Source organism: Carassius auratus, linkage group LG49B (assembly GCF_003368295.1).
Source record: "Carassius auratus strain Wakin linkage group LG49B, ASM336829v1, whole genome shotgun sequence".
Taxonomy (NCBI): domain Eukaryota; kingdom Metazoa; phylum Chordata; class Actinopteri; order Cypriniformes; family Cyprinidae; genus Carassius; species Carassius auratus.
In genome coordinates this window covers 719976-735140 of record NC_039301.1, presented here as the reverse complement: position 1 = coordinate 735140, position 15165 = coordinate 719976, and the positions used below count along the sequence as shown (strand labels likewise).

At 38.4% G+C, this 15165-nt stretch overlaps 1 protein-coding gene across 1 annotated transcript in view; it reads right to left on the bottom strand.

Annotated features, from left to right (window-relative positions):
• Positions 1-11151: 11151 nt before the first annotated feature.
• Positions 11152-15165, bottom strand: part of exog (exo/endonuclease G) — an 8199-nt gene continuing 4185 nt past the window's right edge. The window contains exons 5-6 of the mRNA XM_026241623.1: positions 13056-13170; positions 11152-11805 (exon numbers count right to left, since the gene is read on the bottom strand). Of these exons, the coding sequence (XP_026097408.1) occupies positions 11353-11805; positions 13056-13170 (568 nt within the window). The 3' untranslated portion in view covers positions 11152-11352. The remainder of the gene's footprint in view (positions 11806-13055; positions 13171-15165) is intronic.

Here is a 15165-nt window from a genome sequence, read left to right as displayed (position 1 = left end):
GTATAACGCGAAATGACCGGTATAACGCGGCATAATACATTGAAGTTTGTTATTAAAAAACTGAGTTTCTGGGTTAATTTGAAATGCATTTGCAAATTCTTTAAGAATGATTTTAGAAATTATTACTATTTATCGACTAATTATTTATTATTTACAATTTTAATGATTGAACAGATCAAATATTCCTTGCACTGGGGGAGAAAACGGATTAGAAAATGTTAGCATTTAAATTTCACATAAATATTACAAAGAAAAGGCAAGTAACTTTAAAGTATGTAGAAAAATTGAAAGAGTTTTAATTATTAAATGTACTCCAATAAACTTTATTTGCAACTTCGAAAGATTTTATTTAATTTGCATCAGTTTAAATATGGCATCCATTGGCAAAAGCTTAAATATAATAAATATTACTCATCTAATTTGGGTTTTAACAGAATTAAACACACATTTACCTGAAAAAAAAGATAAACAAAGAAAGATTTATTTCAATAATCATTTGAAATACTTTCATTTAATGCTGATGAGATCAATTAAACCATCCAATCTTTCTGTTTTACATTACAGAAGTAAACTGGGTTGCAAATGCAGTTTCATGTTGTCTTGAAGCGAAAAATAATAATGGCTCCAAATGGAAACACAAATAAAAACACTGAGGAGCGAGTTATTTCTGGACATAATTAGCAACATCTGGACTGTGTGTGATGAACTGCCTTTGGTCAAACTCTATTTGCACAGGAGAGGAGCCATACATTTCTCTGAAGGTTTTGTGTTGGTGTTTATGAGATGTGCTCATGCATGCTTTTCCGTTGCGAGGCTGGGGCCGTGGTTTGGCTCCTTGACGTGATGTTTTCGGACGGCTCTTTTGTCGTGGAAGCGCGGCAGATTTGCTGTGACTTCGGCCTCCTTCTGTTCAGCTCACTTCTCTCTCCTCATCCAACAAAGCCAAAGAGTCTTTCTGAGGACTGCAGAACAAGTCGTGATGCACATTATAAAGCCCTAGTGAGTCTACATAGGCAGCTGCCTATTAAGGGTGACACTGAACGCTCTAGTTACTGCAACTTGAAAAATGTGGGTAAGAACAAAAACAGAAGACATTAGATTTGACAATATATGCATTTTTCACTATTTTTGCAGTGCATTTTAGGTCTGTCTTTTTTTGTAGGAGGCAAAACCTTTTGAAACATTTGTGTTTGAATTGCATTTAAATTTCTATGCACTTTCTGTAGATTGCACAGTTTTCACACCAACAAACTAAACATAAAAAATGGCTTTGAAGTCATTTTCACTCAGAGATTGCTATTAATTAATTCAAATAAATTATTAATAATTGCAAAGAAATGGCAACATTCAATTAAAAGTCTGGAGTAGGAAAACGAATTGTAAATATTTTTTGTAATTATATATTTATTTTAACTAACTTATTATTGCTTGTTGCACGGTTAGCCATATTTTAACTGTATCATTTTTTTTATTTATTTTTTTTATTATTTGATTAGAGACTTATTTATGATTCTAAGCAAAAAAGAAAATTGAAAATATGCTTCTGTAAATAAATCAAATTGATACAAATGGTTAAACATGATTATGTTTGTGTGTATTTCGAGTTTATTTGAAATCAGAAGTAAATAGTTGATACATATATATTAATAATATAGAATTTAACCATCTTTACACATTTATTTTTCACTAACATGGTTTTCACTGAACAGATTTATTCAGATTCTAAATGCATTTTGTGAAATATGATTATTTAAATAAAATGGTGCAAATAGTTCATAAAATATGCAGTTTTTTGTGCAGAAGTTTTGATAAATTAAATATTAATCACATTACTAGTTTAAAACTCAATTGCATGGAAATTTTATATGCAATTCAAATATAAAAATCTTAATTTTAAGCATCAATAAGTTTAATAAATGCTTTCTGTGAAGACTGCTGAGGTTCAGATGTTATTAAGTAATATTCGCTGCATCCTCAGAAAACAAAAGATGCAATAAAAAAGGCAAATAAATGCACAACATTTCAAATCTTTCGAAAGTGAGATTTACTTCATCAGGAGGCTTCAGACGGGATTTCAGAAGGTTTTTGCTGCAACACTCAGAGATGATTTAAAGGGAAATCTGTGGGATGAAAACATGTTAAATGAAGCTGAGCGTACCAAACTATTAGCACTCGCTGAAAGCATCACATTCATTGTAATATTTAATTAACAAACACCAAATGCAAGTGAAGGATGCGCTGAAATCCTGCCATTAACTCTTCTGATTGGATCCCGTGTATATCACGTCTCTGTCATCCATCGTCTTTCTTTTCTTGTCATGCATTGATGCTGATCTTCTGAATATGATATGATTCATGCAGTATGTGTTTTATCACCCACAAAGTAAGCACAGGGAAATTTTTCTATCTACTGTTTGTTTCGAAACAACATCAATTTGTGCAATACAAGAGCATATGTCAGATATGGTAAATAAAAGGCATATTTTATCTATGCTTTATATATATATTAATATATATATACATGTATGTAATGTAAAAACATCAGTTATCTTGAAGCAAGTGTATTTTATAATGGTAGACTTTGCTGTATTTACTTGCTGTTTTTTATTTTAGAATTTTTTTTTTTATGATGATGATGATCAACTTTTGGGAGATTTTGACGGCCGCTGATCTGGGATCAGGTTTAAAGCCGGATCCGTACGCCAGTATAGATGACCAAACAGGTCCTGGGTCAGTTTTTGGAGACCTGCTTTATCCTCAGAGTCTGAGGACGGAGACGACATCTGAACATTTATTAAGGAGGATTTCTTTTGTACACTGTTAGGACTTGCATGCGGCAGAATGGGACTTTTCTCCAAGCGTTTCTCTTTGTTTGGAAGCGACATCCAGAGTCGATGGAAAACTGGTTCCCTTCATGAGGACGGGATGTTGTAAAGGAACAGTCACTCTTTGTTGCCAATTAGAAACACCATGTATATCAATAATCAAATAAACAATAGGATTCATTCTCTTCGTCATCTCGACTTAATCATTTCTACACTATATCTACATTTCTAATATAAGCCACACATAGAAATGGCTCTAAAATCCAACTTTGATTTCATAGCGTTTATACATGTGCTAAAATATATATTTACATACATTCAAAATAAAAGTTATTGCTTACATAATATTTGTGTGTGTGCTGTGTATAATTATTATGCATATATAAATACACACAAACACACAGTATAACATATTTACATTTATGAATTTATATAATATAAAATATTTTAATAGATAAAATTAAATGTTTCTAAAATTTACATGCATGCTAATGCATAAAGAATATACACAGTACACACACATATATTATGTAAAACAAAATGTTTTATTTTGGATGCGATTAATTGCAGTTAATCGTTTGAGAGCACTAAAATAAATAAATAAAAATGAAATTGAAATGAAAAATTACACTAATGTAGAATTACATTAACAGTGCAAATGAACCAATTCCCAAACTGATTTTCGAAATATTTTGGGTGACAGGAAATGTTGTGCATTTATCTGAAATCATTATATCTGAAGGAAAATATTACAAATAATAATAATAATAATAATTTAAACCTTAAAATTAAAACCTATACACTCTCAAAAAATAGTAATGTCAGCATATAACTTATACAACAAAAGAGACTCATTGAAATAATTGTAACATTTTTAATTAAGAAAGACTGAAATGGTATTTTCTTGTAAAACATGCTCAAATAATGAAAAATAAGTTTTAAGTAAACAAGTTTTTAATGCTTTACATTTCTTGCGCATTATAAATGTTGGCATGGACAATTTTAAATAATTTTTGGAGACCTAATGAAAGGGTTAATCTGATGTTTTCTATGTGTGAATACAAATATAGGCTTCATATTTTATTATAAATGCAGGGAGAACAACACAGAAACCCATTAAACCCCTTTGACATCCACTAAAAACATAAGTGATATATATATATATAAAATACATTTCAAATGCCATTTAAAGTCATTATTTTATGGTTTTATTAAAAACAACTTACAGACTCAGTCTCTCTGGAATAAACTGCTATTAAGTCGTCAGAGAGTTTGACATCTTGCTTCTTTTGAATGACAAATTCATCAAAAAAATAAAAAAAATATTCCGGGAAAAAAGTTGTAATTTCACAAAATCAGTCACTTCTCTGCAAAAAAATACTAATAAATTCTTAGTATTTTTTTTTTCCACAATAGACATAAACACATTCTGAAATCAAGATTATGTTGCTGTTTATATACATTATATATATATATATATATATATTAGGGGTGTAACGATACGCGTATTCATATTGAACCGTTCGGTACGACGCTTTCGGTTCGGTACGCGGTACGCATTATGTATACCGAATGGTTCGTTGGAGTAATTAATTATATTTGGAAAAAAAAAAAAAGAGAGAGAGAGAAATATAATGATATGCGTTCAACAAGGTAGCCCAATAACCCAAACAACGTAACAGGCAACGCCCCTGACACTCCCGAAGAAGAAAAAAACACCAACTTATATGTTTATGTTTGGCTACTCAGCAGGCGCTCGCTCACTCAGTACGCGCTGAAGGCTCGTTGCAAAATAGCCAATGCGTTTAACAGACTAGAAAAAGAAGATCCTCCAGTAACCAACAGGTCTGGTGTTTGGGTGCACTTTGGATTCCCTTTAAGCTATAATGGTGATGGCAAGAGAGTGGTGGATAAAAAAACAACGGTATGTCGCATCTGCTACATGACAGGGTACACCAGCGGGAATACAAAAAAAAAAAAAAAACACCAGCGGGAATATCTGGGATATATGCGTCAGTACTATCTGGGAAAAGACGAAAAAAAGGAGAAACATGCACGCAGCAAACTATCCCTGCAGCATTTAGACACTATAGCTTACAGGGAATCCAACCCAAACACCAGACCTGTTGGTTATTTTAGGATCTTATATTTCTGGTCTGTTAAATGCATTAGACGTTTTGCAACGAGCCTTCAGCGCGTGCTGAGTGAGCGAGCGCCTTAGGGGCCGTTCACATATCGCGCCTAAAAACGCGTGGAAAACGCTAAGCGCGTCTTTCTCCTCCTTTCCAAAGCGCTCGGGCAGAAGCGCTCATGAGGCGTCTGTCTTTGCTAAGCAACAATGACGTGCTCTCTCCATGAGACGCGGAAATTTCAGCGAAGGATAAATGGATTTGCAGCTCTAAAAATCGCTTGCAGTAGCTCTGCTACTAAATTTATTTCAAAATTGCAATCCATATACAACTATGATCAGCTGTTCCTTCATCTTGGCTGAGCTCTCAACGTTGTTACAGGAAAGGATGAAGCTGATTGGTTGGTTCTTGTCACATGACCCGCGGTGCGCTTGCGGCATTCTGAAAAGTTGAGATGTTTTTACATTTTGCTGTATCTAAAACGTATCGAACCGAACCGAACCGAACCGTGACATCAGTGTATCGTATCGAACCGAACCGTGAATTTTGTGAACCGTTACACCCCTAATATATATATATATATATATATATATATATATATATATATATATATATATATATATATATATATATACACACACACACACGCACACACTCATGTGCGCACACACACACTCATGTGGGCGCGCACACACACACACACACGCACACACACACACACACACACACTCGTGCACGCACACGCACAAACACACACACACACTCACTCATTCGTGCACATACACACACACACACACACTCACTCACACACTTGCCTTTGTGGTTAACAAGGACTTCCCATATGCATAATGGTCTTTATACTGTACAAACTGTATTTTTTATTGCCCTACACCTAAACCTATACACAAAACCTTCTGCATTAAAACCTTCACACCAAAAAAACTTGTTTTCACTACACAGCTTGGACTCTTCTCTTCTGAGTCGTGTCTGGTGCTGATGAGGAAGTTATTGATGCTTTCATGGCTCAGGCATGTGCTGTAATGTACTCAACACTGTTAGCGTGAGAGATATCAAGAGACTCGGGATGATTACTCCATCCATAAAAGCAGAAATGGAAAACATCACTGTTTATCTGACAACCCGACAAAAAGTGCTATGGTACAATCATGTCTTTTGGTCATTTAGCAGGTTTTTTTATTTCTCAAGCTTGCAAACTTCAGTTTTTCTGGAAGTGCTTTCTGTGCAACATGCATTAGAAAGAGATGATTTTGTAAGGAATCATCCAAACGAATAATCAATACAATCTAAAATGACAGTCAAGGATAAATGCACATTTTTAAATGAAAGTTTCTGGACTTTCGGGAAGTGTGATGCCACATTTTAAAGCATCTAAAAGCCTAAATGTTACTGAGAAAACTTATTTGTTCAAAAAATTAAATAAAATCATCGCAGAGCATTGAGCACTCAGGAAGTGAGAGGGACAGATGGAGGAAGTCCAAGTCTCATCTGGCCCTCGGTCATGGCTGCTCTCAAACGGGTCCTTCCCTTGAGCAGTGCATTACAGGAGGAGTGTGTGTACAGTATGTGATGATGTTTAATGTTTATCGATGCTTTAGTAATGAAAAACTCATGCTTATCATGCCAGAACAGCTCTGAACGCTCAGGTCTTACATGAAGAGGACATCAAAATCAAGATTTAAATGTGGTTACAAAATGTTTTCTGCATAAAGTGAATATATATATCAATAAAATGTCATTACATAATGTAATAGTTCATTTTATTATTATTATTATTATAACATTAATTTGATATTACCACATCTTTTGTTCTAAACATATATGACTACATATATATTGTTAGAGTGCATATATTTTATATATTATTTATTATTTAGATTTCATCTACATTTTGAATATTATTATGAATAATAAAATATCCAATTATAAACAATTAAATATTTATATATATTTTATTTTCAACTATTAGCATTATAGATTTTTATATAATTTTTTTTGTTTTACATATGTGTGTGTGTTTTATATATATATATATATATATATATATATATATATATATATATATATATATAATATTTACATATTATATTACATATATAAACAACACACAAGAATAATAAAGTGCATATAACTTGCATGCTATATTCTAAGTGAAACTTGCAATGCTATTATTAATATATTTTAATATTCTTTTTGGACATTTTATATATATATATATATATATATATATATATATATATATATATATATATATATATATATATATATATATATGATATTATTACAGAAATATTAACCATAAAAGTTTAATAAAAGTACCAGATAAAAGTTCCACACAGTATTCCAAGTGGACAAATGCCAAAAGGCAAATGTAAATGTGAAGTAAGTTGTGTTTAAGACAACATGAGGAAATGCATTTTTAGGTCACAGTAAAGTATAATGTGACGATGATATCGGTGATATGACAACAGGTCCTGATGAAGTCCCCGGATACTGGGAGAGGATGCTCCATCCTGACCTACACAAACACACACGAGCACACCACAGATGAACACGTGTGTTAGTGATCATACATGCATCTAACCCGTCACAGTAATTGCAGTCACGTGAGTTTCTAATGAGTTTCTGCAGCAAACGCACCTACTCAGCGCTTTTAATGTTACACCCCACACAGTTCATTCGTCAGAGAGATGAATTCGGATGCAGGATCGCAGAATGAGCCGTCATTCCCGTGACTCATGCATTTGAGAGCTTGTGTTTTTTTTCTGTCGGACTCCACATTAGCAGCGAATGCTAAGGACGGCTGCGAAAGCGCCACAAATCAAACGTACAGCAGGTGTGAACGCGCGCGCCATACATCAATTTAATTGGGCGAAACTGTCCTGCACAGCAAGAAAAAAGCTAAAGGATGGCACTTCCTAAACAAGAGCCTTTCTGACCTATTTTACATGTGAAATAAAGATGCAGAACAATTTGGCTATGACCCAGAACACCCTAGCAATCACCTGAACACCTAGCAACCACTCAAAACACCATAGAAACCACACTTCACAGGCTAGCAACCAGATAACAAACATTAAAAACCTTAATAATATGTTAACGACCAAATAGCAACACCCTGGCAATGACCCAGAACACCCTAACTAACACAAAGAAGTACCCTAGCAACCACCTAAACACCTAGCAACCACTCAAAACACCCTAGCAACCACACAGAACATCATAGCAACCAGATAACAAACATTAAAAACCTTAATAATATGTTAACGACCAAATAGCAACACCCTGGCAATGACCCAGAACACCCTAACTAACACAAAGAAGTACCCTAGTAACCACCTAAACACCTAGCAACCACTCAAAACACCCTAGCAACCACACAGAACATCATAGCAACCAGATAACAAACATTAAAAACCTTAATAATATGTTAACGACCAAATAGCAACACCCTGGCAATGACCCAGAACACCCTAACTAACACAAAGAAGTACCCTAGCAACCACCTAAACACCTAGCAACCACTCAAAACACCCTAGCAACCACACAGAACATCATAGCAACCAGATAACAAACATTAAAAACCTTTAGAACACTTTAGCAACACCTCGCAAGGACCCAGAACACCCTAACTTACAAAAAGTAACACCCTAGCAACCACCTAAACACCCTAGCAACCACACTTAACATCCTAGCAACCAGATAACAAACATTTAAAACCTTTAGAACACTTTAGCAACACCTGGCAATGACCCAGAACACCCTAACACAAAGTAGTACCCTAGCAACCAGCTAAACACATAACATCCACTCAAAACACCCTAGCAACCACACTTTACATCCTAGCAACCAGATAACAAACATTTAAAACCTTTGGAACACTTTAGCAACACCTGGCAATGACCCAGAACACCCGTAATCCCACATAGAAACACCCTGGTAACCACCTGAACACCCTAGCAACCAAATAACAACACATTAAAAACCCTCAGAACTCTTAAGAAACAACATAACACCCTGGCAATGATCTTGAACACCCTTGCAACCCCTTGGATACACCTTAGAAACCAACCAGAGCATCCTAGCAACCACTCAAAACATCCTAGCAACCACCTAGAATCAGTTATTATTAACTAAAACTATTGAAAACGTGAAACTTTAAATAAAGCTGAAATAAAACTAAACATGTCTCATGTTAATAAGTACAGGTTTAAATCTGGTCATTATTCTGCAAACTTGCATTACACTTGGAACTTTCCTCAGAAATGAGGAACACAGACCAGGAGACTTCTAACCAAACATCACTGCAAGAAGAAGATAATTTAATATATATATATATATATATATATATATATATATATATATCAATGTTAATTTCTAGAACATGGTGTTATGATTTGCAAAGCAAGAGAAAAATCTGCCGTTCCCACACAACATGGGAGGAAGGTGACTTCCAGAAATCCGTAAAGTCTTTGGAGAGATTTTTGTCGGGGAGAGGAATATCTTACTAAAATTGCCATGTTGGCAAACAAACTTTGAATGTGAGAGTCTTGCAGAAAGTGTGGGGCGCTTGATCACTGTCTCGCTGTGGCACAGAACGCTGACGCAGCTGGAGAGTCACGGGAGGTGAGTGTGAAAATAGCCCAGCAGAATCATGGGAGCTGTATTTCTCTCTGTGTAACTGGGTTAACAGAATGCTATGATACCGTACGGACAGCGGCGATTCTTCACCGCGCGAGCGTGATTTATCTGGACCGAGCTTTGAACAACAAATCCTGCTAACTAATGTGTTACCTGTGCATTTACATGTGCGTGGCCTTCAGTGTGACCCACATACTCAAACACAGGAGCGTGTTCTCGTGTGGGAATCACTGGGGAAGATAAACAGACACTTACAGTCTTTAGAGCTGGAGGTCAAGAGCTTTCCTGTGACTGAAGAGCGCAATGTGCATCATCTTCATCTGTAGATTAAGGTCTGATTACAGACGGAGGTCAGAGGTCACCGGTGACATCAGCAGAACTGATTTCAGAAAACCAGTAATGTATAGATATGAGTTATGACCTGCTGGATGATTAAACACATCGAAATATCCTAGAGATGCAGAGTGTCAGTCTTTTAATGTCAGTCAAGAGGAAAACTGCCATCAACTGACTGAAACATCCTAGAAACCACACATAACATCTTAGCAACCACCTAACAACCAGGAAAGTGTTGCTGAATGTGTAACTAATATGAATAACTCTACAAATAAAATCTATGGAAGCCTGTTTTTGCTACTACATAAAAAAGGTACTTGTGATTTTTTTTTTGTCTCACAATTCTGTTAAATAATATAAAAAAAGATTTATTAAAATGAGAATATATAATCATGTTTACTTACAATTTAGCCAATTATCGGCACTGACATCTTAGCAACCTCCTAAAACACCTTAGCAACTTCCTAACAACCACACAGAACACCTTAGCAACCTCCTCCTAGCAACCACACAAGACACCTTAGAAACCTCCTCCTAGCAACCACACAGGACACCTTAGCACCCTCCACCTAGCAACCACACAGAACACCTTACCAACTCCTTCCTAGCAACCACACAGAACAACTTAGCAACCTCCTAGCAACCACACAGAACACCTTAGCAACCTCCTCCTAGCAAACACAGAACACCTTAGCAACCTACTCCTAACAACCACACAGAACACTTTAGCAACCTCCACCTAGCAACCACACAGAACACCTTACCAACCCCCTCCTAGCAACCACACAGAACACCTTAGCAACCTCCTAGCAACCACACAGAACACCTTAACAACCTCCTCCTAGCAACCACACAGAACACCTTAGCAACCTCCTCCTAGCAACCACACAGAACACCTTAGCAACCTCCTCCTAACAACCACACAGAACACCTTAGCAACCTCTTAGCAACCACCCTAAACCCTCCAGAACATCTTAGCAACCCAAAAACCTTAGCAACTTCCTAGTGACCAAAAATGTGTAATAAAATTAAATAAATAAAACTATTGCATAAAATTACTGCAATTATATGATTATTTATTTAGAATTCAGACAGTGTTTGGCAGTGGCTATTGGCCAAAAATTCCCAGTACTTAACGATTTTCTTAATTTACGAGATTAATCTAGCATACTCCAAAAAAAAGCACAAGCAGAACAACGACAACAAATAAGAAACAAGTCTTTATTAGTGATCAGATGTGAAAATAACAAACATTTCAAGTAACGATCAAACACTCTGAGTGTGTGAGGCGGGTCCTAGTGATGAATGTTTAATGAATGCTAAAACAACAATAACAATAAAAAGTAAAAAATGCACTGAAATACTGCGATGCAATGAATGAAAAACGCTAAAACTCAGCACTCTCATGGCTCTGGTTTCTTCTCCCGTTCCTCTTTCTCTTCCAGTTCTCGTTTCTTCTCCAGGTAAAGGTTGCTCAGGTATTGGTCAGGTGTGATGCCTGCATCCTTCAGCTCCGTCATGATCTTCTCCAGCCGCGCGAGGGTCCTAGCGCTCGCTAGCTTCCGGCCGCTGATGTACAGCGTGAAGCGCTCGAAGTCCATGAGCTGGCAGGAGTCCACCTCACACAGGTTTTTCAGCTGCTCTCGGTGCTCCACCGCAGGGAAGAACGTCAGGCCGGACACACGCTCCAGATCAGACAGACTCACCTGAAACTCAGTCAGCGGACGCTCGAAGCCGATCGGAGCGTTCGGGACAACAAACGCTCCGAGAACCAGAGAGTCTGGAGACGAGTCTTTCTGAGCGAGGATGACTTTGTAGAGATGAGTGGGAACTGCGACGTCGCCTTTCCCGATGAGCTGAAATGTAGATGTTCAGTGCAATATGAGTATTACTTCTTGCTCTTACTATAAAAAATGTGAAATATTATTGCTATTTAAATCAGCTGTTTTCTCTGTGAAAATCTACTAAAGTGTAATTTATTTCTGTGATGCTCCGCTGTATTTTCAGCATCATTCCTCCAGTCTTCAGTGTCACATGATCTTCAGAAATCATGAAAATATGATGGTTAAGTGCTCACTGCACTTTTGATCAATTTAACGTGTTCTTGATGATTAATAAAATAATGAATTTGTTAAAAAAAAAAAATCGTAGTGATCCCAAACCTAAAAATAAATAAAAATAAAATATATTTCATAATTCATAAAATATAATTTATATAAAATATGTACAGTATTTATATTTATACGTAAAAATGTTATTTAAAAAATAATATATCATGTTACTTCATTCATACATAAAAAGTCTCGACATTTACTTGCTCTGATTTAAATCTGTAAAAAAATTGTTCTTAAACATGACTATTTGAACAATTTCCACGCATAAAAACTGAATGTGGATGGACTCTGTCATGCTTTAAAGAAGACGAAAAGGCAATATTACAGCGATCCATATGACTTGTGCAAGTACGATTTAAATATAATGAGATGGATTATCATTTGGGAGGAAGAGGAACTCAGATCTGATTAAGATGTGACTGATGTTTGGAGATCAGCAGGAAGTCATGAAGAGCAGCAGCGCCACCTACTGGACTCTAAGTATTATTACAACTCCATGAACTTCTCAAAAGCCTTCACTTTCCAGAATAAACCAAAGAAAGGAGACCTAGCATGTCTGCCTGAAACCGGGGTGTTTATGGCTATAATTCTGAATACTAATTTCCTTTAGTAATATGCGTTATTATGAAGGGAAAAAAGACTTTTATCAATTAGACTTTTGTTTTTGTTATTAATTTTCATTATGCATTTTTGCTGTCACTTCAATAAAAAAAATAGTGCATGTTGTCTTTAAGTTCTTTAAGTTATATGCTTTATTATGAAGAAAAAATCTGAAGAAAAAAAAAAGGATTTTAAGGATTGTTTTTTTCCTCCTCCCCTCCCTCATGTTATGATGCATTTCTTCCTCAATCCCGTCTTCCTGTCCTGTCTACCCCCTTGTCATATTGTATGGATGGACAGGTTGATGGCTAATTTTGCTGGTACCTGTGATCAGTGACAATAAAGGGCTACTACTACTAATACTAAAGGTCAGAGGTCGCTGTGGGTCTGACCTGATAGCAGACGGTTCTGCTGCCGTTGTCTTGTGTCTGAGGCAGCAGCAGTGGTCCAGAAATGATCCAGACGTGACTGAAACTCTGCGTCAGATCTCTGCAGTACATCTCCAGCCTTACAGAGACATCAGTGCATGAGCAGCGCTTGCACACACACCACAAACACAGCCTGGGCTCGCACAAACACACAAACACAGCCTGGGCTCGCACAAACACCACAAACACAGCCTGAGCTCACACAAACACCACAAACACAGCCAGGGCTCACACAAACACCACAAACACAGCCAGGGCTCACACAAACACCACAAACACAGCGTGGCCTCACACAAACACAGCCTGGGCTCGCACAAACACCACAAACACAGCCAGGGCTCACACAAACACCACAAACACAGCCTGGGCTCACACAAACACAGCCTGGGCTCGCACAAACACCACAAACACAGCCAGGGCTCACACAAACACCACAAACACAGCCTGAGCTCACACAAACACAGCCAGGGCTCACACACACACCACAAACACAGCCAGGGCTCACACAAACACCGCAAACACAGCCTGAGCTCACACAAACACAGCCTGGGCTCACACAAACACCGCAAACACAGCCTGAGCTCACACAAACACAGCGTGGCCTCACACAAACACCACAAACACAGCCTGGGCTCACACAAACACAGCCTGGGCTCACACAAACACCACAAACACAGCCTGGGCTTACACAAACACCACAAACACAGCCTGGGCTCACACAAACACAGCCTGAGCTCACACAAACACCACAAACACAGCCTGGGCTCACACAAACACCACAAACACAGCCTGGGCTCGCACAAACACCACAAACACAGCCTGGGCTTACACAAACACCACAAACACAGCCTGGGCTCACACAAACACAGCCTGGGCTCGCACAAACACAGCCTGGGCTCGCACAAACACAGCCTGGGCTCGCACAAACACAGCCTGGGCTCACACAAACACAGCCTGGGCTCACACAAACACAGCCAGGGCTCACACAAACACAGCCTGGGCTCACACAAACACAGCCTGGGCTCACACAAACACAGCCAGGGCTCACACAAACACAGCCAGGGCTCACACAAACACCACAAACACAGCCTGGGCTCACACAAACACAGCCTGGGCTCACACAAACACACAAACACAGCCTGGGCTCACACAAACACACAAACACAGCCTGGGCTCACACAAACACAGCCAGGGCTCACACAAACACAGCCAGGGCTCACACAAACACAGCCTGGGCTCACACAAACACAGCCAGGGCTCACACAAACACCACAAACACAGCCTGGGCTCGCACAAACACAGCCTGGGCTCACACAAACACACAAACACAGCCTGGGCTCACACAAACACAGCCAGGGCTCACACAAACACCACAAACACAGCCTGGGCTCACACAAACACACAAACACAGCCTGGGCTCACACAAACACACAAACACAGCCTGGGCTCACACAAACACACAAACACAGCCTGGGCTCACACAAACACCACAAACACAGCCTGGGCTCACACAAACACCACAAACACAGCCTGGGCTCACACAAACACAGCCTGGGCTCACACAAACACCACAAACACAGCCTGGGCTCACACAAACACAGCCTGGGCTCACACAAACACTGCCAGGGCTCACACAAACACCACAAACACAGCCTGGGCTCGCACAAACACAGCCTGGGCTCACACAAACACACAAACACAGCCTGGGCTCACACAAACACCACAAACACAGCCTGGGCTCGCACAAACACAGCCTGGGCTCACACAAACACAAACACAGCCTGGGCTCACACAAACACACAAACACAGCCTGGGCTCACACAAACACCACAAACACAGCCTGGGCTCACACAAACACAGCCAGGGCTCACACAAACACACAAACACAGCCTGGGCTCACACAAACATACAAACACAGCCTGGGCTCACACAAACACCACAAACACAGCCTGGGCTCACACAAACACAGCCAGGGCTCACACAAACACCACAAACACAGCCTGGGCTCACACAAACACACAAACACAGCCTGGGCTCACACAAACACACAAACACAGCCTGGGCTCACACAAAC